This window comes from Coniophora puteana (genome assembly GCF_000271625.1).
Source record: "Coniophora puteana RWD-64-598 SS2 unplaced genomic scaffold CONPUscaffold_18, whole genome shotgun sequence".
Taxonomy (NCBI): domain Eukaryota; kingdom Fungi; phylum Basidiomycota; class Agaricomycetes; order Boletales; family Coniophoraceae; genus Coniophora; species Coniophora puteana.
In genome coordinates, this window is record NW_006913070.1 from 396,528 (window position 1) to 421,413 (window position 24,886).

At 52.9% G+C, this 24,886-nt stretch overlaps 4 protein-coding genes across 4 annotated transcripts; 1 reads left to right on the top strand and 3 right to left on the bottom strand.

Annotated features, from left to right (window-relative positions):
- Positions 1–2,246: 2,246 nt before the first annotated feature.
- Positions 2,247–6,318, bottom strand: CONPUDRAFT_169791 (uncharacterized protein). Its single transcript, XM_007776734.1, has 23 exons — positions 6,097–6,318; positions 5,764–5,996; positions 5,635–5,706; positions 5,465–5,574; positions 5,375–5,395; positions 5,245–5,316; positions 5,080–5,194; positions 5,011–5,023; positions 4,930–4,955; positions 4,658–4,875; positions 4,500–4,606; positions 4,357–4,441; positions 4,245–4,302; positions 4,181–4,185; positions 4,092–4,131; positions 3,875–4,036; positions 3,726–3,825; positions 3,658–3,678; positions 3,563–3,595; positions 3,188–3,509; positions 2,894–3,133; positions 2,611–2,844; positions 2,247–2,552 (listed from the first exon to the last, which is right to left on the bottom strand). The coding sequence occupies exons 2-23, from the start codon at positions 5,828–5,830 to the stop codon at positions 2,322–2,324; spliced, it is 2,352 nt and encodes a 783-aa protein (XP_007774924.1). The 5' UTR covers positions 5,831–5,996; positions 6,097–6,318; the 3' UTR covers positions 2,247–2,321.
- Positions 6,319–7,947: 1,629 nt separating this feature from the next.
- CONPUDRAFT_132472 (uncharacterized protein) lies at positions 7,948–12,520 on the bottom strand. Its single transcript, XM_007776735.1, has 3 exons — positions 11,933–12,520; positions 11,770–11,852; positions 7,948–11,698 (listed from the first exon to the last, which is right to left on the bottom strand). Exons 1-3 carry the CDS (start codon positions 12,329–12,331, stop codon positions 8,335–8,337), a joined length of 3,846 nt encoding a protein of 1,281 aa, XP_007774925.1. The 5' UTR covers positions 12,332–12,520; the 3' UTR covers positions 7,948–8,334.
- A 4,493-nt stretch (positions 12,521–17,013) lies between these two features.
- CONPUDRAFT_159631 (uncharacterized protein) lies at positions 17,014–18,089 on the top strand (the record flags this gene model as incomplete). Its single annotated transcript, XM_007776736.1, has 4 exons — positions 17,014–17,441; positions 17,500–17,600; positions 17,664–17,809; positions 17,895–18,089. The coding sequence occupies 4 exons, from the start codon at positions 17,014–17,016 to the stop codon at positions 18,087–18,089; spliced, it is 870 nt and encodes a 289-aa protein (XP_007774926.1).
- Positions 18,090–18,568: 479 nt separating this feature from the next.
- Positions 18,569–23,922, bottom strand: CONPUDRAFT_112813 (uncharacterized protein). Its single transcript, XM_007776737.1, has 22 exons — positions 23,571–23,922; positions 23,403–23,515; positions 22,769–23,346; positions 22,612–22,719; positions 22,469–22,559; positions 22,271–22,414; positions 22,142–22,213; positions 22,036–22,086; positions 21,382–21,979; positions 21,202–21,332; positions 20,590–21,151; positions 20,464–20,530; positions 20,164–20,409; positions 20,092–20,110; positions 19,988–20,043; positions 19,808–19,938; positions 19,602–19,754; positions 19,416–19,542; positions 19,269–19,357; positions 19,171–19,215; positions 18,926–19,118; positions 18,569–18,878 (listed from the first exon to the last, which is right to left on the bottom strand). Exons 1-22 carry the CDS (start codon positions 23,794–23,796, stop codon positions 18,707–18,709), a joined length of 3,972 nt encoding a protein of 1,323 aa, XP_007774927.1. The 5' UTR covers positions 23,797–23,922; the 3' UTR covers positions 18,569–18,706.
- Between the last annotated feature and the right edge of the window lie 964 nt (positions 23,923–24,886).

A 24,886-nucleotide genomic window follows, 5' to 3' on the forward strand; every position in this document is an offset into this window, starting at 1 on the left:
AGGGAATTATGTCCAAATGCTTGGCGTGAACTGTCGGCGCTGGTCCCGAAATGCGCGACTCAAGCCCCTGAGCACTTTGGGCCGGCACGAGCTCTGAAAACACGGTGTTCTGTATCGTCCGAATATCACCATTGATGACATAACGATGAGGGCCTATAATACGTCGTATTTAATGAGGAATAATTACGACGCTCTATAATGTAGGTAGCTAACTTGACAAGACTCTATAATATATGAAATTATACCGTGCAAATCACTGGGCGTCTACATTGAATACGACTCTTTGGGTGACCATCTATAGTTGGCTATAATACATAGCATTCCTACGGTGCGTGTCTATAATTCTCTGTCAGACCGAGCGTTATAGTATAGTGCCCGAGTCCACCCTCATAATGTTCTCTTTCTCACGATGGGCCTCTATCGTAGCCCATAGTGACGATCATAAGTACGCTCACATCATAGTACTTATAATTTTTCCCCACTTTCTGTGATGGATGGGTAGGAAACAAGTGACTGTCTCAATAGCGCTTGTGGTCCCATCTTATATTCTTGTCGGGCGCTTGCGGTGATCTGTCGGCTACTTAACACCGCCGAAACCGTCGTCCCATCTCAAAATGACTTTCAGACAAGAAATGTGTCTGCTATATTAGCGCGTTTACGTACCCTTACCGAAATGTCCAGCAAGTTTCAGATGTCGGTCATTCGTTCGCAGATGCTGATTACGGGGATAGAACCCATTCACCGATAACTGAAAGGAACGCAAGAAGGAGCCTAGAATAGTTTGTCCATATGCGAAGAAGACGCCTTTGACTGATATCGGTTCAGCATTCGTCCTAGAAGCTAAACTACTATCGGAAGTGAGATTGACGCCGCAAAATTTCCACTATTGTCCTATCGAAGATCTAGGCGCTTAAAATACAATGTCTGACCAACACGTTAGATGCTGCGCACATGGGAACCCCACCGATGATCATCAAAGTCACCGGGCAAAATTTCATTCAAGTTGAGCTCCAACTAGTGACATGTCGGTTCGGAGATCGTGGTAATATTAAAATCAGTAGGGTCGATGGATGAGCAGAGCTCATGACAGCACAGACATTCTCGATTATTTACCGAGGAAATATTGCTAAAAAGAGGCGCAAAAGATGGAAACCTCTGTATGAATATTTGGTCTTCAAAAGGGCAAACTACTTTGACTCCGCAACTGTCCAATATGGAAACTGAGTTTCAATTTTACTATCCAAAAATGGCAGAATACTCTGCCGAAGACTTTTTCGTTGCTCAAAAAGGTGCGTCACAATTGGAAATTTATCCTTTTCAGGCGCCTGTATCACAGCGCAAAAATATACCAAAAAATGTTTCCTCGTTCGCGCCTTTGTCCACCAATATTCCCCATCTATACATTCGAGAATGTCTGCGGTGTGAAAGCCTCGGTTACGGGCTCCCCTTTTCGGATGTCGAAGAAGTACACATGACCAAGCCCTCGTATACTCGAGCAGATTTCAAAGGGTGGGCGCACGGTGCCTTCTTTATACAGAGGAGTCGCGAAGTTGACTTGTTCAAATCCAAGACGAGCAAGGAGGAATTGCCTTCATACTTTATCAACCCAGATCGGCGGCGGCGAAGTCGGTACCGACACTCATCTTTTGTAAAATGCCATGGCCCCAAAAAGTAAAAATCGACTCGGAGCCTCATGGTAGAGGTGGTAAAGAATACCCATCCATCTCCGAGTCGTGATAGGCTACTAAACTTACCGATCGCAATGCCCAACACCGAGGTACGCGGTTCAATCGGTTGTAGGCTAGGTAGTCAGTACATGTAGTTCTTTTGAAAGAGGGGAATGCCCTCACCGGAACACCTTGAGAGCAAGTAGTACTAGTTAATTTTAGTCACTGTATTTGTATCATGCCCCAATAATTTGGTCCAAACCGACTTCTCACCATAGTCACATCTCGGCAGCTGCGAAAATTCCATTAATTAACTTTAATTGAAGGTGTAGACACGTGGCGTTCTGGAAGACTCCGTATCTCCGAAACGTCAGCTGAGGGTGCGCAGCTTGAACCTTGTCTCTTTATACCTCTTCGTTCCACCGGCACCTGGAAAACACATTCAAGAGGCAATAAGTTAGAAATGTGGTGCTGCGAATAATTTATAACGTGGTGAGTCATACTTAAATCACCATCTATTTTTAAAACGGGTGACATTATGCATGTGGTTTAATCGCTTAAGCTCAACGTCACTTAGATGCATTCCCTAGTACTACATAGCATACGATATGGAAAAAGCTATCCAAACACCTGAAACTCGTATTACGATCTCCCTCAACTAATGACACACCCATGGCTGTCCGAGTTCACCGAACCTTGGTATGACTCTTCTCTGCCACGGCTTCGGCGGTGCTTTACAAGCTTACCCCTTTTGCCTGCCATATATGAAAACCTGGCGGCGCTCGCTTGAATCCTTGTCAGTTTCTGATCTATTGAATCCAGTAAATCTTCGACACGCTCCATCCGTTCTTCGAGAGCGGCAATGCGGTCGCTTTGCGGGTCCCCCTGACCAAATTACGTGATGTGTGAACCACCTAGCACCCATGTAAACCCAAGGACTTACTTGTGCTGGTTGAACATGCGTCAACCTCGGGAATGGGAAAGCAGAGAAACGGGAGAAGCTGCTGCCCCTTCCACTGGCCACTGGACGGGTTAAACCTTGAGGGGTTGGACTAGTGGGGCTGAACACGTTCCACCATTCAGAACCATCTTCCTCGTATCGATTAGTGTAGACATTGTTATTAGCCCAGAAGTCGAGCAAGGGTTTGGCGGCCTTAGACTTCGATGAGCTACGGCGCTGCAAAGTTATTTCAGCTGGATTCTCACACCCACGCAGTAATACACACGTTTTGCTGCCATGCGTAGAACATGCCCCCCGCGAAACACTCCACCTGAGCGTTTACATCTTTTCGCATCTGCTTCCATCCACGCTCCAGGTCGTTCAATCGACTATTGAAAGCTAGAAGGACAGTGTTCAACGCATCCTTGAATTTGCCGAAGACAGAGCCATCAACAACTTCCCTCGACGCTTGCTCCATGATGGTGCGTTGATAGCTGAGGATGAGATATAATAGAGGCATGATGATCTACCGTTAGTTTGCATCAGAAACACAACTCTCGGTCACTTAAGCGAAACTGACCAGTTCAATCCGGTCATGGCCTGTGATATAAGGTAACGCCTCAACATCGTCTACGGCGTACTCAATGTGTTTCAGTTCCTCGTCGATCTTGCCCTCCTCATACTTCGTGTAGGCCTCCTGTACTCGATAGAGATCTCCATATGCGATGGAGCTTGGAGTGTTTTGAGTTATGCCCCAGTTCAAGGATTGAAGGATGACAGGGTCGAGGAAGTCGAGCCACTTCATGTACTCCGAAGCCCGAATGGGAATCTTATTTCCTGGCTGGGTTACCTTTGCTGCCTTCTTGATGGCGGCTATATGTTCGTTTATCTTGTCAAGATAGCTAAACCATATGATTAGCCCGTCCCAAATTGCTGTACTGATAACGACGCTCACTGTTCATTATTCATGAGCCACACGATAGCCCAGCTGTTTTCAGATATGAACTTTGCGCTTGCGTTTTAGTAAGAGTGGAATAGGCGAAAACTCACAAAGAGAACCATTGGGGTACGCTTGAAGATATTAGAGATAACTCTGCGCAGAGAACTACTCTACACACCTCCATCTCGGTGGTCTCCGTTGCAGGAAGTCGTTACACTCATCTACAGAGATGAACCCACTACCATCGCCATCCATGGCATCTACAACAGCGGGAGAATCTAAGGCCAATTTAGTCCTTGTTTCATGCGGCTGGAGGAGAAAGCATACACATCGCGTTGGACAAAAATGGAAGTGTCCATTCTTCGCTCTGGAAGATGTCATCTTCGCCAGACGATGTTTCTACCGGTGTATCTCCCTGAATGCCGACCTTGTTGATCGCTGCTACAAGTATCTTACGCCTCACGTGAGGCTCGAAATAGTTATGTATGCCTATCGAAGCATAAATCAGACGGTCGTGAGGACTTTGCCGGATAAAGAATATTACCATCCATGAAGGTTCGGGCCTTCACAGACATGCGCCATTTCTGAGCGAAGCTTGATCAGTGAGGTCACCGTTGTGAACTTCTTACGCACGTTCTCTGAGAAAAGCATATAGCTAATGAGCGCAGCACTGCTCATACATATTGTTATCACTTACCTTTCCATATTGCCTTTATGTCGTCATCAATGATAAGCTCGTGAGGGCCCGCATCCAGCTACATTGATATCTACTAAGCGTAATCATTGAGACAGGGATCGGGCCGACGAACCCGTTTGAGAATTGCCTCTCGAGAGCTCGTGATTGCCTTTCGGATGCGAGCAGTCGAACCTCGAAGCTTGATGTTGAAGTGGTTTCTACCAATCAGCCGAGGAATGAGTGACAGCCCTGTAGAAGTCTGAACGTGATACTGACCGATTTTGCTCCATCATTTCCGCCACATCGCCTGTCAACGATCTCCTTAACGAGTCGGTAATCGTCTCTCCCAATATCATCGACAATTGACTTAGGAGTTCCGGGTTCTGTAATCGGTAGTTAGTGTGATATGGAGCTCTATGTGATGAGCTTCTTACTCGAAGGACAGCTTCCGGACCACGATTGTCGGCGACAAAACGCGTCGCAAGTCTCTCCCTATCCGTCGCGTGTCCAACCTGGTTCAGTATCTCCTTGATATTAACTTCGTAAGTAAATTCGATCGCGATATACTCGGTCAGAGAGATTCGATGTTGCATCAAGTCGTCCCAGTATTTCTTGATTCGACCCCTGAGTTCGGTACCACGTAGGACGGCCACTTGTATATATATGAGCATAATTCCATCAACGCATGGCAGAACAAATGACTAACGAAAGCTTCCCTTCTTGTAACATAAGCTACGCGCGGAAAAAGATGAGTTATACCCAAGGCAGAAGAGAAGCAGTTGCCTACTCAGCGTATTGACCTAGATAGACATTGAGACTCTGAAAGAACACATGCGATATGGCAATAGCAACACACCAAAGTCCTCCATGGTGTTCTTGAACTCCACCAGAAGACGGTCTAGCTCGCTTCTTTGTGCTGGAGAAAAGGGAGTTGATCGGTCGAGATGACGCATGGCAAAGATCACCGACGACTTATGACGACGTCAGCTACGGTATAGAGCGTGGTAGTCCTGACGCTTACTATCAGGTAATATATGATCGCTATCTGTTGATTCGCTGGCTCCTTCCGATCCGACTCGATCTTGGTAAGCGACTTGTGCACGGAGGAGTGTGAGAAAGAAGTAGCCAGGCGACCATAACGAGGCTCTTACGGCATAGAATAACGCAGCGTCCTAAAATTGAAACCGACAGTGATTGATTAGTATCCGTGAAAATCACCCATTGCCTGGACGTCAACTCACCTGTCCTATCTGGTACAGCGCCGACACATCCTGTACCACTACGACAACCTTGTTACCTGCGCTAATAATTCTCTTTGCCACCTCCTTGAGCTGTGGTGGAGGAACTTCGGCTGTGTAATATGACGTCAACGGGGGTGTATCAGTGGAGAAGAGCTTTGAATTGAGCGCACTCTTTTCAATTTTGCCTATGTCACTTTGGGCGTCTTGAAGAGCCTGCTTCGCGGCAGGGATTAAAACGCTCCCTGGGATAACAATTCAGCAGCGCCCGTCTGAAACGGCTATCGAGACATGAAACGTACGAAGCCTTTCTCTAATAGTGTTATCGGGGCTGGGAAGCTGCGACTCTTCGGGCTGCGCTGCCATCATGGTAGGGGGAAGTGAGTGGGGAACTAACGAGAAACAGAACCCTTGATATTTTAAGGTTTTACTGGCGTGCTATGTTTTATAGGGATGAGTAGACGCTAGTAAAACATGGTTTCTCAGCGACGACATTGAGGAGACGCCCATAATTACGGCACAGCTTCGCCTGACACTGCCGATGTTATACATAAGTCCAAATTACTTCTGTATGAAATGGAAGTGGCGAAGGAGGTTGTTCCAGATCGAACATGATTTTAATAACAGGGACTTACGTGAGGAAGACTCTCGGTGTCGGAAGTCGAAGTCCGAAATCCAAAGCTTAGGAAGAACCTAAATGTTCAGATAGGCAACTCCAATCTCTCACCTGCCTGACGCCATCTGTTCCAATGTGCTTGTCGATTGTCTTGTCTTCGAAAATTTGTTGTTATCTGACTTTATGGGGAAGTTGTGGAAGCGAAGACAGAAATAGTGATAAGTTTGGGTGCAGCCTGGCGCAGCGCATCACCGCAAGGATCGCAGTTCGCTTCCGAACGTAAAGAAGGACAGATGGGTGTGCACCTCGGGTCCATCACTCATTCGCGGGTGACCATATAAGGCAGCACCCACCCGACAGCTTGGGTATCCATTTCGCATCGCAGGGTATGAATACAGGAAAGGACCACTTGGATTGGTGGGTTAAGACGAAGGGAGCAGCACATGGAGAAACACCATGCTAACCTGGTGACCAAATTAGATGCAATGAATATGACCACGCCGACGAACTCAAAGCTGTGACAGATTCACACGTGTTCCGCTATGGAGAACGTAATGTCCACCTTGGAACGACAACACATGCTTGAAACGGCGCCTCGACCACAATGAACGAGACGCTACGAGACGGCACTTTGACGGGTCCACTCGCCTTGGAGAATGCCTGCTATCGTTAGCACATTAACTCTTCCGCGACCATCACGTGTTTAGCCACTTACTCGACGCGGCTTGGGCTCAAACTTTGCAGGGCCAGATAGATAGTCCGGCGGTAGGCGCCAGGCTTTCTCACACATAGGCGCGCGTCCCTTGATACTTGAGTTGCTGGGTGATACCCGCGATAGGAGCGCGCTGCGCAGCTCTTCTTCTCGCACAGGCAAGGTCTGGATCCCGCTACGAATATAGCCGTTTCATGTAATTTAGTGCTAACTGCGTTCGAGAAGGCTGCTCGTAAGGTCCATGTCGGCATCTCATAAGTATATATGACTAGCCAGCGCCAGGTCGGAAGGGAAAACAGTGCGAGCCCCGAAGGCACCAAGGAAGACACACGGATGCATCGCACTCTTTGAGCATTGACCAACATTTTGATAGGGGGGAAAGGAGAGCAAACATTGACCACGTAGCTTGCATGAGGGTATTAGCGTATGGCCACGGGCGAAGATGGGATTGAACGCGCTACATTTTGAGTTCAGTGGGTTCAACCGGGGATAAGCGTACATAATGTCTTCCTTGATGACCTTCTTGCTCACATGTCAGAGGCGCTAAATAATTATGGAGCGAAGTCAGCATCATGAGGTGGAAACCAAAGGAAGGTTCCATGCAGGTTGAATAGACCGCAAAAGAAGGTGGGTGAAAATAATTGGATCTGGGTAGAGGATGACGTACGCCAGATGGAGTCACGAATATCGAACGTTGACGAACGACTGTCTTCAGCCGCTCCGCCCACCAACCGATAGCGCTGTTAGTCTTGACACGATCGAGGAAAGTCGCTTTGAGCCCTCTAAAGGGCTGCGCAGCCAAGCTTGAGCCAAGCAGCCATGACTCGCCGATTGGCCTATCGCGTGTAGCCAGGTCATCCGTGGGCCATGCAAATAGAAACAAGAACCTTCAGGGATCGTAAAAGTGGACGAGTTCTGAGGAGATCTCATGGAAACGGTGATTCGTCGCAGTTCGTTACTAGCAGCGTTGCTTGGCGTCGTGGATGACGGTGGCGAGAGTGAGTCGGTACATATTTCTCACGCTCACCCTGGGAAAACAGGCAGTCTCCTCACCTTTGGTTGACCTCAGGATTCTCAACGGGCGACAGTACTCAGTGCTGCAGCAAACAATCAATGCAGAAACATATCATATATTTGCATGACTGTGAAGAAATTGACGTGACGTAAGACTATGATGCGTGCATGTTGGATCCGTGTTATATGCACCTGTGGTATGCGTGTATGTGTGGTGACAGAGACAAAAAGGCAGATGATAAAGCGAGAGGAGAGAAAAAAGACCAAGCCCAAAGCAATACGAGACAAGAAAGACATCAAAAGATAAAACATGAGAACGTATGCCTGACGACTAGTATGTGTAATGTTGATGCGATGATGAATGAGTGGGAGCCAAATTGGACGAAAAACATAAGCAGGCGGGGCGAAAGGTGTGTAGCTAGCACACACGAAGCAGCAGCGCAGCAGCGGCATGATGAAAGAATCGAGAAAATCATAGCAATGGTGAAAGAAGAAGGGAAATCCAGATCACGAAACGTGCCGACAAGACACTCAGAACGCACCCCCGTCCCAGCTCGCGCGCTTCCGCTTGTTGTCGCCCACTTTGCGGATCAGCAAATCCGCAGGCGCGACAAAACTCTGGCCCTTATGGTGGTGCCGCCCCGCCCCCGCCCCGCTGGCGCCATGTCCGCTCTCCCGGCTCTGACTCTGGCCCTGGCCATGCGCCTGCTGTGCGTGCCCACCGCGCATCGCAAGCAGCGCCTCGGGCGTATGCAGCGCCGCGGGCGAGAGCGCGAGCCCTGCCCACGGATTCGGTTGCTGGTGCTGCTGGCTCTGCTGGTGCAGATGTTGGTGCTGAGCATGCAGGAACGCAAGGTGCTGATAAGCCGCCGAGCTCGGCTTGAACGACGTCCCAGCGCCCGCGAGGTCGAGCGCCTGGCCCTGCCGCGACGCGTCTTCTCCGCCCGGCCCGGTCTCGCCGAAACCGGTGCCCGGACCGATGGCGGTGCCGTCGGTGGCAGACGCGGCGGCAAAGTAGTGCAGGTCGAGGAAGGGGATGCCGTATTGCTCGCTCGAGCCTGCGGGGAGACGCCAGAGCGTGCCGTTGCCGGGTGTGTGCGTAGGCGGCTCAGGGTACTGGAGCTCATCTTGTTGTTGTTGCTGCTGCGTGGAGCTGTTGTGCGCGCCAGCGGGCGAGGTAGAAAATGTCGGCGGGGAAACGGGGTGGGCGTCATGTGAGAGTGAGCGCAGGGGCTGGGCGGGGAGTCCATGAGGCTGCTGTTGGTGCGGCTGGGCAACGGCAGGATGAGGAGGCGGCAGGGCCTCAAAGAAGGGCAACGAGCGCGAGCTCGCAACCTGTGGCTGCATCACGGGTGTGCGGATGGGAATGCGGTGCTCGCTCGGTGGGACCGACACAGAGCGGACGTGCTGCCCGCTACCGCTCTGCCCGTGATGGTGACCGTCAGTCCCATGCGGGAACTGGCTGTGACGTTGGGCATGCGAGAGCCCATGGGAAGGAAGGTGCGCTGTCGACGCAGCGCGGAAGTGTCGTCCATGTCCGCCGCTCCGGCCGGTGGTGATAAGAGGCGTGGCGGGAGGAGTTTCATGGTCGTGCCCCATATCCATGTCATTGTCGTCGGCTGCATCCGATTCATCAGTACCAACAGCAGCGGAAACAGAGGCAGAGGTCGTAGAGCCATTGGTTCCGGAAAGGGAAGCAGCAGAGGCAGGGACAGACGTGGCGTCGTTAACCATATCCTCGAGCTCGCTAGGAGGAAGATTGAACAGCTCCAGTCCCGCCAAGCGCATAGCCATCTCCGGGTCCGTCGTCACGTCCTTCTGCACCCCAGCCTCGGCTGTGGTCTTGCTCCTGCTCCGGGGCACGTTCCTGATACCAGACGGGACTGAGCAATTCGAGCCGCTGGATGTGTTGTTGGCGGAGGCAGTGGTAGAAGATGGCTCGGCCGCAGAGCCGTCCGCGTCGCTAAGCGTGATGCTCGACAGCTCGATCTCGTCGATACCTGGCAAACCAGGCGTCCTCCCAGTCCTATGCGAGCGATGCACGCCAACACCCTCCATGCCCTCCATGCCATCGATACCTTCCATCCCCTCAAGGCCCTCCATCCCCTCGAGCCCCTCCATCCCCTCAAGACCCAGCCCCATCCCATCCACCATCCCAGCGGCAGCGGCAGCAGCCCCGGGCGTACCAAACCCGAACCCAGGGCCATACAGCGCCGCCGCCTGGTCCGTACCCAGCCCGCCCACCGCACCGACGCCCACGCTCATACTCAGCTGCCCGAGCGCGCCAAGCGACGCGAGTGGCTGATGCGTCCGCGCACCAAAGATAAGATCGCCCGCGTAGCTCGAGTGGTGCGTGAACCCGCGCATACCACCGCCCATCCCGCCCCCGTGCGTCCCGCCGACCATGCCGCTGCTCTCGCCGTCGAAATCGAAGCCCGACACGCCAGACGCCGACGCCGACGCGGAGCCGGGCGAGTGCGGTGGGCGCATCCCCGGGTCGGAGAACGCCTCGCTGCTGTCGGGCGCGCCGCCCTCGCTGCTCTCGAACCCGAAGCCGGAGCCATACCCGTACCCGTGGCTGCTGTAGGGGTACGAGTGGTGGTGGTGCGCACCGCCGAGCCCGTTCCTCTCTGCCGCCGCCGCCGCCGCTCTGGCAGACGGCAATAGATCGTAGCGCTCGACGACGCCGTGCCCGTGTGCGTGCTCGTATGCACCTCCAGGCCCCAGACCAAGCCCTAAACCGAACGCGTGTCCGAGTCCGAGCGGGTGGCTCGCAAGGCCGCCGAGACCGAAGTCGCCGAGGCCGCTGAGGGCAAAAGGCGACGAAGGGGTGGGCGAGAGAGAGAGCTGGTCTGCGTACGCACTCTCACCGGAGGTGGACGAGTCCTGCCCAAGCCTTGGGTTCGGCGAAAACCAGTCATGCGCGCCCCACGCGGACTTGCCGATATTGCCAGTGCCTTCGCGTTGCCCCTGAGTTTGCGTGTGATGGAGATGGGGGTGTAGGATGTTGTAGTCGGACGAGATGTGCGACGTCGTTGGGGATGCGGCGCTGGGGCCGGACCAGGCAGACGTGTTTAGGGGCGTGTCAATGCTGCTCGACCATGCCTGGCTCGTGCTGGTGTCCGTCAGCTCGGAGAGGCTCTGTGACCCGCCCGGGAGCATATCAGGAAGCGAGAGCGGCTCGCACAAGGGATCGATCGCCTCGTATTCCATGTCAGGAAACATGTCCGACGCGGAGGACGGCTCAGTCGCAGAAGTTGGTGCTGATGCAGAAGCTGATGATGCGGATGCGGAGGTGGATGTGGTGGTGGGCGTCGATATGCGTGCTTCACTGAAAGTTGCGGGCTTGCTGGCCATGGTGCTCATGTGTACGATGCTCGGGCACCGAAACAGCCCATCCTCGTCCGAGCTCTCCCCCTCATCCTCAGACCCCGTCGCGCTCTCCGGCACGCTCTTTGTACCCCCTCTTCCCAACTGCCGAGTCTTCCGCTTTCTTGTGGGACCGACCCCTCGACCGAGTTGATCGTCAGTAGCAGCTCGAATGGGCATCACGCGCCCCGTGTCTCGCTTCTTTGGCGCGCCTCGTGGCTTGTATCCTGCCGCCTGGTAGAGCTCAGGAAATGCATTGCGGAATCGATCACGGAGGTCGGTGGATCGACGGTTCTGTGACTGGAAGATGGGGTCTTTGACAATCGCAGCCCAGACGGTCCCGTGCTTCTCGTAGCCCGCTTTCAGAGCACGGTCCTCTTCCTCCGTGAACGGTCGTCGCTTCTTGGAACGCGTTTTCTCGAAAAGGGGACGACCGTCTGGGTGGGTGGAGCGGACTTTAGATGAGAGGTGGGTCTTTGCGTTGGGGTAGTGCTCCTTGTATGCGTCAGGAAAGTAGGTGCGGAATCTGTGCGGGCAAGGCAGACGAATCAGCTTTCTAGGTAAGGTCAGAGCACGTGTGATGAAGCGCGGACGCACCTGTCCTTGAGATCCACAGGGGAGCGATTGTCAAACTTTAGACTTGGGTCTTTGAGGATCGCCTTCCAATTGCCGACGCCCCACTGTAGCGGATGTGTGTGAGTACGCGTCTAACAAAGCGCCCGACCACGTCGGGATGACTGAGGAAAAGAGTACGACTCACGATGTTGCAGCCCTTGACGAGCATCTCTGTCTCCTCCTCCGACCACTTCTTGCGCTGCCGCTTCTGTGAAATGATGAATCCGTCGTGGCTGTCACTCATGCCAGCGAGAGCTGCGTCATGTGCCGTGGAGATACGGCGCATCTTGCCACGGCGTTCTGAGAGGGGCTCATCATCTGCGACCGCGGAGCCCGAGTGGGCAGCGATGGTGGTGTCGTCTCGGAAGTTCCATCCCGAGATGATGCGCGGTGTCTCCGACGAGGGAAGGGCGAGCGAGACGCGTCGTTGCTTTGGTGGCGCGTGGTGGTGAGCGGAGGAAGATGCGGATGCGGGGAAGGGTGCGGTGAAGGAAAACGTCGCTGCTGAGGGCGGCTTGCACCCCGAATCGGACTGCCTGAGCATGGAGTGTAAGGTGGTGTGTGCCTAGGTTGGTGGCAGGGATATCGGATGGATGGTTGGAGGTGAGACGTATGGGTGGTAGATACAGCAACGGAAATGGCGGTGATGGCACTGGTACAAGAGCAGCAAGGGTCGTGTGCGGTAATTTGGCCGAGGATTGGTGGGGAGTATGAAGGGGAGATGAAAAGTGTGAGGATGGCGAATAGAAAGATATGAAGGTCGGCGTACGATGACAGGACGCCAGCAGGATGCGGTGGCTGTCTGGGGAGTCTCAAGAGGGAGTGTTACGGGTATATAACACGTCCTCGTATGAAAGCCACGTTCTCGCTTGTTTCGTTCTGGCGCAGACGCTGTTTCTGGGGGAGAACCGGAAGAAGGGGGCGTTGTTTGTGTCGGTCTGCAGAGATTGCAACGAGGAAAAGTGAATTGGAGACTTGGTCCAGTGAATGAGAGCAAGTCGTTCCCCAGCCAGCAAGTTTCCCTTTCTGGGCCATGGACGTCTATGCGGCAGTGCCTTCGTTCCTCCCACTCGGCCCCTCTTTCCCTCTTCCGTCACACATGCTGCCTTTGCGTGTGTGATCCAAGACATATCTCTTGTCTCCCACCAGCATCGTATCTAGGTGATCAGCTTGGGCCTCTACAAAAATACATAAGCTTTCATTTCCACATTCTATGAGGTCACCAGCTCTCATCTTCGCACTCACTCCCGCCCTCGGCCAGCGGAACACGTCCCATCGCGGGATGCCGTCACTTGCCGGGCCTATCTCCAGCATCAGCAAAAACGTGTAGTCGAGGCCGGAAGCGGTCAAATTTATTATTCAGTCACCTGAGACCTTCTTCACTAACATGCGCCAATAAGGCAAGTTCGATATCACTCTAAAGCTCGAAATGAGCTAGCTATCAATACTGGCCACTCCTTTACTGATACTAACCAGTAATCGCATAGTGACTTCATCGAGAACTAATTGATTTCACCGTCAAAAGCGCTCATGCAATGTCACAGCCAGCTGTGTGATATCGTCATCCAGCTAGCTGATCTCCTCGCAAGATCCAGCGCAAGACGGCGTATCTGGACAATCAGTGAACGTGTAACCAAGCTCACGATTGCCCACTCATTCAAACCGCCACCCGCAGTGCAACGTTCTTTCTTTCTCATCCTTCTCAACTCTAGGTACTCGAGGTACCGGGACACAGGAACCGCACAAACCGAACACGCACCTCGCGCGCTCGTCCATAGCATCTGACGCAATGCCAATTACCAATACACCAACGCAACTTCTCGATCGTATGCGGAGGCGGTGAGCGTGTCATTCTCGTTCTGCGAGCGGCCGCGGTTATCATCTCGACAATTGACATGCCGCCCCGGTCCTCCGTCATCTGTCATCCTGCAGGCATCCAGGCAGCCTTCCAATCTGAAGCGAGGGCCCCAGCTTCGCGGGGCTTCAACGCACCTCTGCTGTGAATGTTGACAGGGAGCGGTAAACTCCGGATCCGAGCTTGGTGTTCTCATAGCCTGTGTCGTCAGGGAAATGAAAACATATGACCGTCACATCGAAGTCTATCTCGGCGAGTCATCAGCTTCAACGTGTTTCTGTGCTCAAAATATCGGGGTGCGGCTAGGACTTGCAGGCGTTAGCGTATTTATGGTACTGATGAAGTCATCAGCCGGTAGTACCGTACGCGCGTCGTCGCATTTCGAGGACTTTCTACAGACCCAACGAACTTTCAGGAAGTGGCGCGAATATTGGCTTGCTATGGTGCGTGTGCGTCGTGTGTGTGTGTACATCAATTATCACGAGCTTAACCTCTTCTGATAAAAATTTCAACTTGTTTCCTATGAGGCGAACGAGCTATCGGACAAGAAAATCAGGCCGACCCGCATCCCCAGACAGGTGCGTCATTGCAATAGAGTTCGACATTCAGTGATATCCCCAAGTCGTATTCCATAAAAACAAACCGCACACGTTCATCCTGATAAACACGTCGCATCCAGAAAATCGAGATGATCATCGGGCCGCTTGGCCAGATAACTCGCAGACATCCTCGCGGCTTCCACATCAACCAGTGGGTCAATTGAGTTGCACTGCTACTTACTGCTGATAGTATGCAGAGTCCGGACCTGAAAACGCGTGTTATCGGTACTGACTACACCCGCCTTATCACACATGTACTGTATACAGCGGAAAAACATACTGTACTGAACGGAGTGAGAACCAGCGCCACCGACAGCTAATGAACTACAGTGGGGTATTCTCCCGAGGAATATCAAACACGATTTCAACTCGAGTCGCCAGTGCGAGTCGATGTTCAAACGAACGGTTCGACACGCCCGACTCCGAGTCACCCTTTATTCAAGGCCAATCCGCGCCTGCGAATCCAGTAGAAAGCCACGCGTCGTTAGATTAAATTAGATTTATGCCAGCCTCGAGCGCGGAACACGTCAATCCTCGGACTCTGACACGGTGACGTCCCGGGACGGGCTCGCCCGAGGCGAGACACGGCGAGGCTTTTTTCTCAAGCTTCCGCCAGGTATGACAGAGGACTGCCTCGATAATCAAGATCTCTGGACAGGGTGGCTATCGCCGGCTACACCCTACTTTCTCCTTCCGTGAGGATGATAACGTTCACTGCATTGAACTTGCTGATGAGGACGATGACGCAGGCCGTGGTGCAGAGCACTTATTGTTGTTCGTACAGCCTCTCAGTCCCTATCAGATAATTTATTCTTGTTCTGACATGCTTTAGCCTGACATCAAGCTGTCTAGCGCATTGCGATGACGAACGTGCTTGTCCTCGACACACTCGTAGTAGACCACGCTGTCTACGTCTCAAGGTTCACCATGATAAAATACCGAACAAGCGGGGAGATGGCATATGACCAAAAGACAAACTCCAACTTACGACAAAGCAGGACGTACATTTTACTTTTCAAGAAAGCAGGAAATATAGAGTAGCTCGATTTCACTATCCGTCCAGCGTCGATCCACGAAAACGGGCTATTAGAATCTGGCACCGAGGCAGCCGCTTCATTAAACACTAAAAAGGAGGGGCCCGAGACGCTCGGATACCCGCCCGCATGTGACAGCTCAGCACGATGCACCGATATTAAGCCGTGCCTTTTCAATTGCGACGGGACGATAAGCTAGGATGACTCCTGGTTAAACGCTTTCGAGAAATGAATGTGGGCCTGCAACTTTGTTGCACCGAGTGTTGCCGCTGAGGAAGAGGTAGGAGGAAGGAAGGGGTTCGATTATGTGGGTGGTATTAGCCGCGACTGGTAGGAGCGGATTGAATGGCGAACTGAACACTATGCTGTGCGGAGGTCGGGTGTCTTATCCGTTCTTCCTAGGCATGGAAGGCCGAGTGAATGCTTGAAGAACAGAAGAAGAATTTATCGCGTCCTCAGAGATATCGGCGAATATGGAAGAAAGGTCTCGAAAAGCTCATGAGAAAACTTTGGTACGGCCGAGCAGCCTCGTTCGATCTACTACTCACGAAATACAACTTGAAAGTAACAATGAGCTCGAGGAGAGCGCATACTTCAGGCACATTCCAAGCTCACCGTGAGTGGTTAAACACACGAGTACATTGAGCTCAGAGAATTGTTCTGGGACACCGCTATGTGATGCTGTAACGAATCTAAAGCACACTACGTCAACGGTGTCGACGCGGATGCATGCAAACATAAGCACTTGGAATGGGACACCCTTAAGACACCGGAAATCCCGGTAAACACAAGCAATCTGAGTGCTGCGCCATATTGGGTAAATAGTGAGCTCAATACAAGGTGTCCTGCTACCGAGAGGTCTCTATGTGCGAGTCCTCAACCGGAGCTGGCATACTTTGAAGACTCGGACAAGCAGCTCAGCGTCCGTGAGGAACAAATTTAAAGTCCGCTGGGGCTTTCCGATAGGCGGATATGCTCGGATCGTCTTCCGGTTTCCTCCTTCCGAGCGAACCTATCACAGCCCGTCTGCGTGTTTCGTGCGAATACGTATTCGAAGACCAATGGTGTGGCTGTTAGGCGCCACATGTGGCGACACGCTGCTTTGCTCGCGCATAATAGCCCAAGCTCAAGGCAAAATCGACTTAGATTTCGTAAAGAGCATGGGTCTGAGCCAGATTTTTGACGCACTGACGGATCTCCTCAGTCCACTGTGCTGCGCCAAGCCAGCCACATCTAGCTACATGCGATGAACTTCGAAGGATCAGAAGGACCCACGCATACAATCCAATCCGTAACCAGGTAAGCGTCCCTAACCCGAGTCGGAACAGAGCTATCTTGAACGCGCACGTCTTTTGGATGGTCGTGGGCAAGACCGTCGGACAATGTCCGAAGGTCTCGGCGAGATACAATGACTTGGCTTGATTTTTCCTGCGATTTGATCTTGATTAAGCTTGCGTTCTGCTGTTATTAGAAAAGCTCACTGTTTACTGGTAACTGCATCGGCGACAGACCGCAGCTTTGGACGTCATTACGCGGCCGTCGGGGTATGAGCTCGCCCCAAGAATCACGAAATGAAGCTAGAGACATCGGTCTCATCAGAGCGTGTGGGAAGAGTTAACTAGAGGGATCCGCAGAAATTCGACGGCTTTTACTTCAGAGGCCGAAGCGACTCGGTATAAAGAGCTGAGGTGTGTCCCATCGACGAGTCCTCAATAACAATCACCAGTACTCAGCCTCCATGGATCTCATCCTCGACACAGCTGATACTTACTTCCTCGATCGTGCATGGGCGCGCGCTCTTCCTGCGCTTTCGACGCCGCACAGTAATATCACAGCAACATACTCGGTCCTCGAGTCCGCCTGGACTAGGGACTACATACCGCGTCAGTTGATCTCCCTCGGCGTTCTCTCTTTCGTGGGCTTCCACATGCTCTACTTCACCTTCGCCACTCTGTCGTACATGTTCGTCTTCAACCACGAGATGATGAAGCACCCGCGTTTCAAGCCCAACCAAGTGAAGCTCGAGATCCAGGACAGCCTTCGTGCCTTGCCTGGTGTCGTTCTTCTCACCCTGCCGTGGTTCCAGGCTGAGGTGATGGGATACTCGAAGCTGTACGACCATGTCGACGAGTACGGCTGGAGCTACTTTATTTTTTCGGTCGTCTTGTGAGTAGACTTGATTTAGGCTGTTTGGGTCTTCTCGTTTCTGATAAATGGGACGTAGTTTCATTGCCTTTACTGATCTTGGCGTATATTGGGCTCATCGTACCTTGCATCGCCCGAGCCTCTACAAGAGGCTCCACAAGGTTCATCATCGATGGCTCGGTCAGTCGCTGCTCTGCTTCAATTTGGCAACTATTACTAACAGTGCATATGGGTGTTGTATAGTACCAACTCCGTTCTCCGCGTACGCTATCCATCCTGTGGACGTGTGTATTCAGTCCCTCCCGTACCACATATTCATCTTTGTCTTCCCTCTCCACCGGTGGCTCTACCTCGGTCTATTCAACTTTGTCAGCCTCTGGTCTATTCTGGTACGTCTTGCTTAGTCCTTTCATTAATGGAACAATCCCATCTTCACGATTGGGGATGCTGATCAACTTATTACGTGGCTTGGAGATCCATGATGGGGACATGATCGCTGGTCACCCGCTTGAGAAGTACATCAATGGTCCCGCGCACCATACAATGCACCACCTCTACTTCACGGTCAACTACGGCCAGTACTTTACGTGGGCTGACCGCCTTGGAGGTTCCTACCGTCATCCAGACGGCAACCCGGACTCCACGGTCAAGATTAAGAAGGATCTCTAGATGGCTTATATCCTGACAGTTGTCTTGACCATTCACTGGTTTGACTCGCACTGTGCAATGTCCCAGCTGAAGATCTTAATTACAAGTCTGCATGGAAACGCACTCTACGTGCTACATAATGATACCTATTCCCCACGCGCTAGTTCTTTGATTGAGCTGCGCCAACCCGATCGCATGGGTAGTAGTATCCAAAGTCCATGACGTAGATATAGATTTGGCGCTTGGTATTCTAGAGTTACTGACGAGCGACCATCACGGGGCGATACTATATTCGTGTACATGGTGCCGAAACGCGGCATCCGCCACAGCAGACAAGGTTAAGCGCGTATCATCTGGTAAATAGGCGCCCCAGTACACACAAGGGGTTTCGAACTAGTCAGAACTCTGGCTATGCGTGCAGCACAGAGTACAGAAGTATCCCAACAGCGGTAATTGATTTCCTCTACTCTGCCTTCCCGCTGTCTAGTACAAATGTCTAGAGTTTCCAACGTGCGCTAAGCAAACAAGCGGACAGGCGCCTGGTGGCGCTGGTAATTAATTTTGCACATAGCGCGTGAGATTACACAGATTAATGAAGCTGTACCATAACCATATAACCTTGATGGTGTCCATTGCAATCATCCAAGCCGGGATGGCCCCGCCTGGGAGCTACCATGCAACGAATGGCGCCCCACTGTGGTACCCATGTCTCCATCAACGTCCATGGGGGCCCCAACCACTCCTGCGGGGAGCAAGTACTCCAAGTCCTCGTACATGTGAGGGAACAAAATCGCCAGCATGTCGTCCACCCTAAAACAGTGTTAGTGTTCCGAACTGTGGAGGAGAATAGAACGCACTTGGAGATGAAGTCGCCCTTCTGCGCCTTCTTCTTGCCCGGATTGTCGACCTTCTTTTCATTGCCGTCCGCCGCAAATGGGGTGACGTTGAGGGTACCGTGAGAGTTTTCCTCCGTGTACAGCGAGAGACCCTGCCGGGCTGCTAGATCGAGGATGTTCCGTTCGACCGTGTCTTCCGCATAGTAGCAGAACACTTCATGTGCCTATGAGTCCACTGCAATATAGCGAATTATGGTAGAACGCACCTTCGGTAGGTCTGGTCTGACCCATGCGGTCTATACGAGCGATGGCTAGGAAAGGCATTGGTGAGGCAGTAGTCTCCCTCGTATAATCGCTTACTTACCCTGAACTTCAAACCCGTGGTTCACAACACTCTCCAGCAGGAAGACGCGAGAGGCGCAGGTGACATTGAGACCGGCGTTATCACGTTCACTGCCATGCTTATTAGTACAGCTTGGATTCAACGAGATAAATAAGTTCCGGAGCATACCCGTGGAGCAGCAACACCAGCAGTTCAGGATTAGTACGGAAACGCTTCGCAGCCGTATCGCGTCCTTTGCCAGCCTGATCGATGCGAAGGCAGGGGATGCCGTTCCGCTCCAATGCGAGCTCAACGACTGAGAAAAAGAAACGAAGATGGGTCATGCATGATCGTTCCTGAGAGGGAATCACGTACTGTGCAACGAGTCTGACCATGCGGAGAAAACCACGCTCTTCGCACCGGGTTCTTGCATCTGGATGTACAGGAGATGGCGGATAAGTGTTTCAATCTTGGTTCCGTAACTCCCATTCATCTCAACGTCCTGAATGCGGTTCAATATATCCACGTCTAACCAACTAGCTTAGCGAGGGGCAGCTTTGTATGGGTGTATTTAAGCTCACCGATCATGTTATACTTGATCTGCCGGTGAGAGATCGGGACAGGCTCGCCGTTGATAATGACGGGCCTCTGAGGGACGGTATTGTTACCTTCTAACGAAAATCGCTGTAGCTGGTCGACATTGATGGGAACGCTGCAAGCAAATCAGAACTTTCAGAAGGTAAGGGGTAGAACATGCATACCGGCACACAGGGCACGCCTTACCCTCCCTCCTCTCCATCCATGCCTTCATACAGTCCTATTCCAAGTCAACACCTAAGCTTCGTCAGAGCGCACGCTGTCTTACCTCGCAGAATACATGAGCGCTGAAAGTCCAACAGTTAGACACTTGATCGCTGGGAGATAGGGGCTATCATACCATTGAGTAATAAAGCCCCTATTGAACTCGCATCGGCACAGAATGCACGCCTTGTCATCCTCATCGAGCCCATCCTCCTGGTTCTTAGCGAGATTATCCAAGTAACGCTGCCTTGCACGGCCAGCGTTGATCTTCCCATCCAGGTTAGCTTGCTCCGTGAAGGATGCCTGCAAGGCCTCGTCTAGGCTGCCCTCCCATGCAGCTTCAGCAACGGTGTCGGATATTTCCTGTAGCTGTCGGAAGTATCTGTGAAACCCGAGTGAGAAGATTTAAGACGTTAGTATAAAGACTAGGACATACAAAATACGATCGTTGAAAACTTTGCGGAGCTGCGCGAGGTCCGCGTCCATCTTATCCATGAAACCACCTGTGACGTACTCACCGTCAACAACACGCACTTTGCTTGAGATTAGACCCGTAACATACCTTGCTTAGCAATCATTGCCCTCAGCTTCGCACTCAACTCCCTCGCAATAATCTTCTCCGGGTCCTTATCGCTCACAATATTGGCGGCAACAGTCGCAAGCTCAACCATAATCGACTTGATCGCCCTCCCTTCCGCTTCACCGCGTAGCTCCTTGCGCTCGTCCATGAGCTTCTTGTGCAAAATCTCGTGCTGCGGCTGCACCTCCACGTCCTCCGGCATATCCAGCACCGGATCCGCCGAGACCTCCGCTGCAGATGCTGCCATGGCGGAAGCCTTGGTGTGCCGCTTGTGCTTCTCACGCACGTCGTGCGTGGCGAGTAATGTACGTTCGGAAAGGATGGTCTCGCGCCGGTCGGCAAGGAGGGCGGCGTATGCCTGCAGGTAGACTTCGGCCTCGCTTTGCGTGTCGAGCGTGCGGTTGTACTCCTCGCCGTCGGCGGACTGTTCACCATTCGAGGAAAGCTTTTGGGTGATGAGGGCGTGAATGTGCTGCCGCCAGACCCAAAGAAGGTGGGTTTGCTCATTCAGGGGGACTTCGATGATTTCGTTGCATTCCTCGACCTGGATGGCGTGAGACCTGGCAATTAAAGAGACAATTGTTTCGGACGTACTAGATGCGCAGACTTGATACCGCCGCCCGTAAGGAAGGGAAGTTCAATACCCATCGCTTGCTCCGTGATCTTCCGTTCGGTCATATCAGGCTGCAGCTGCGTCATACTCTTCACCGCATTCTCCTCCGTGGCTGCGCTCAATCAGCGTCATGAAGCCAGCCAAAGTCTTACGCAACTCACTCTTAAGCAAGTCCTTCCGTATAGCTTCAGCACCCGCATACGCCGCGTCCTCCTTCGCCGCATGCTCAGCCCCAAGCAGATGATACACATCACCCTGCAAGAACTTCGTCCTATGCAGGACCATCAGCGCCTCGCGCAGTCGTGCCTGGAGCGACGTGGTCTTCGCACGGTGCTCCTCGCCCGCCACGTTTCGCGGGAGACCGCGCTCCTCCGGATCGCCGCTCCCATCCAGGATATCGAGGTCCAGGTCGTCGTCTTCGCCGTCTGAAGGCGAGGGAGATCGGTAGCGTTCTTTGCCTTTACCCTTGCCGCCCCCATTCTCTCTCTCGCCATTCCCATCCTCGTGAACGATGGCGTCGGCGTCATTGTTCTGCGCCGAGGCGACTGCGCGGTTAGCCTTGCGTGACTGGCGTAGGACCTGCACCTCGCGCTTGAGCGCATCCCCTTTGACCTTGTGTTCCTGGATAGCGGCGCGGACGTCATCGACGAGCGCTTGGGATTCCCTCTCGGCTACAAGGAGGGAGGTTAGAGCGCGACGGTATCGGTCGTTGACTTGCTCATGCTTCTGAAGCTCGGCGTAATGCGTTAGCTCTTGGATCTAGCGTTGGGTATAGATGAGTTGGAGGGAAAACGTTCGCAAATCAAGGGTTCTACCTTCGCTTTTCGGTCATCTAGCGTATTACGCCAGTTCTGTTCGCGCATAGCCTGTAAATCCATGATTCAGTCGCATTCATGGTTGCCGTCCTATCAAGTCAGTCACCTCCAGTACGTCGCCGATAGTCTTCAACGTTGACTTGAACATCCTATTTTGTCGCTGTTGCAGCTGGCCCACCTATTCGGAGGATCAGCTTGGGGAAGAGGACCTCTGAACAAGCAAGAAAGGACAAACCAGCGGATGTGTACAGATTCCTCGAAGCTTCCTCAGCGTAGTCCGCAGAAGAGCTGCGTTCGCCTCCCACTCGGCTGACGCCGCGACACCACGAGCATCGAGACCAAGTTCGATGAGAGCTTCTTCGAGGCTATGATCATACACCTGAGCTCGCTCTGAACATGAACTGTAAACTCAACTTAAGAATATAAGACTTACGTGTCGTTCGACCCGGCCAAGCTCAATGCTCACAAGGTATCTGTGCTGCTGAGGGATGGTCAATTCCTCTGTGATGGATGACTTCAGAGTTCTGCAAAAACGTTGAGTCATCAAGCAGGTCGATAGATTATAAGTAAACATACCTGATTGCATATTTTTGGAACAGCTCTGCGAACTGCGCCTTGTACGCGCCAGTCGTAAGACGGTTCCACATCTTCTCGGATCCGATGAGACCATCGACGCGAAGGAACCTTTGTCATGTGATCAGCTACATGAGAAGCGGGCAGTAGTAGAGCCCACCTGAGAACATGGATCAAATCCTGAACAGTCGACCTCGCGGGCGTACCCGACACCGCAAACGACGACAGCCTCGGAATCAGGGATACCATCTCCTCCGACTTGCCCCCGCCCATCATCTGCACCTCATCCATGATCACCCTGTACCACTCGCACACCACCAGCGGGCTGCGCGGACGCGTCACGTTCGAGTACGTCACGTCCGCCCGCCGGGGCCGCTTCGGCGGGGCCCGCGCGACCGCGAGCTCCTGTCGCAGGATGGGGTACGTTGTGATGCAGACGTCGAATTGGTTGATGTACCCCGGCACGTCAAGCAATGCAGCTTTGGAGGTAGTGTCGTCGGCAGCCGGGGTGGAGGTTTTGCTCTTGGACTTGGACTTTCCCCTGCTGAACTTGCTGGACTTGTTCGGCTGCGCGACATCGTCTTCTGGATCGGCGTGTGATGCAGCAGTCGACTTGGGCTTTGGGATCTTGAGCTTGTTCCAGCCGTTGTAGATGATGACCTTGAGGCCGGGCGCGTGCAAGGCAAGTTCGTCGGCCCATTGAGGTGCTAGAGCAGGTGGAGTGACGATGAGAGTCGTCTAGGGAGATACACTCAGCATTTGTCGCCCGCGGTATGGTACATCACGTCACGAACCTTGATCTCGGTCACCTCGCACTGCGTCTCCTTGTCCCACTGACGACCGTTGCGATCCAGCGGAGCAGGGTTCAAAAGCATGAGCGAAATGCACTCGACAGTTTTGCCAAGACCTAGGAATCGAAATTGTCAGATAGCGCGACAAGCTCTGCTGCGAAAGGCGCTCACCGGGCTCTTCAGCCAGAATACCGCCTAATACGTCATACACTCGCGGAGGGCTCTGGCGAACCGCATAAGTAAGCAAGTTGACGTACAGCTGGCTGCCTGAGATATCGAGCCGCCGCCAAAACACGGGGAGCCTCTCCTCGTCCACGGATCCGGTCTCCTGAGAGACCTCGCCGACAGGCACAACAGTCCTGTCGGGAGCGATTCTCCGTCCCTCGCGCGACAACATCCATGCGACACTGCGTTTCTGGAAGGGAAGAAGGTTCGGGATAAGCCCATCCGGCTGCAGCACGTCAAAGACAGACTGTATGGAGGTATCGTAGAACGACGGGATGACGCGTTTAGCTGGTTTAAGGATGGAGTAGAAGTAGGGTATCGTCGCGTCCTCCGCCTTGCTGGAGCGGAGGACCATATCCGGGTGCAACGACGCGCTCCTCTGGGCGTTGTATGCCACAAGCATTAGAAAGCGGATGAGGAGACGGTGGGTCTCCTCGTACGCTGCTCGCGAAGCGGCGTTGGCTTTGGTAGGATATCTGATGTCAGAGTCCAGGAAGACTGTAACGTCTACTGCAATGCGGAAATTTTGCTTGATCTCGACATCATACAGCAGCCGAGCAGAGAGCTCCAGCGACACGAAGCCAGAGCGGGACAGGGTATAGCACGCTTGCAGGACATCGTCATGCTCGCTGCTGACTACTGAAGATTCAAGGGACCATGGCACACGTGGCAGTGGAAGCGACAGCTCCCCTCCGAGGAGAGCGCACAGCTTGTTATTCTGAGACCGAATTTCCGCCGCACCAAGTGGTAGGACGCCTCGACGAGCAGGAGGTGTTCCCTTTGAGAGCTCGCCTACAGCCTCAAAGAAATCATCTTCCGCCCTTTTCTGGGCCCGTGAGAGGGCCTTGTCCGAACTTTCGGATGCTGACGACGCCACGTCAATCTCGAGCGCGAAGCGCACAATGGGCAAGGATTCGCTGGAAGAGGACTCTGGATTGATGATTGGTGAGGTCTCTATTTCTATACCCACTGTCACCAATGCTCGCATCAAGGTTGTCCGTCAACGCGGAACGCTATTAAAAGAGCACACCTATCGACCCCTGTCTTGCTTTCTTTTTCGGAGGACTGCTCGGTGAAGCCTCCCTTGAGCGCTTCACTCCAGCCATGACTTTAACATTTATATCGACCAAATCAACATCTCCGTCCGAGGATTGCTCCGCTTCTCGCATGACGAGGTCTTTGAGTAACGCCAGATCGACAGCGTGCCGGAAAAGTGGTTGTCCGGCGCTGGCGGCTTTGTGATTTTTATTTCGAGGAGGCGG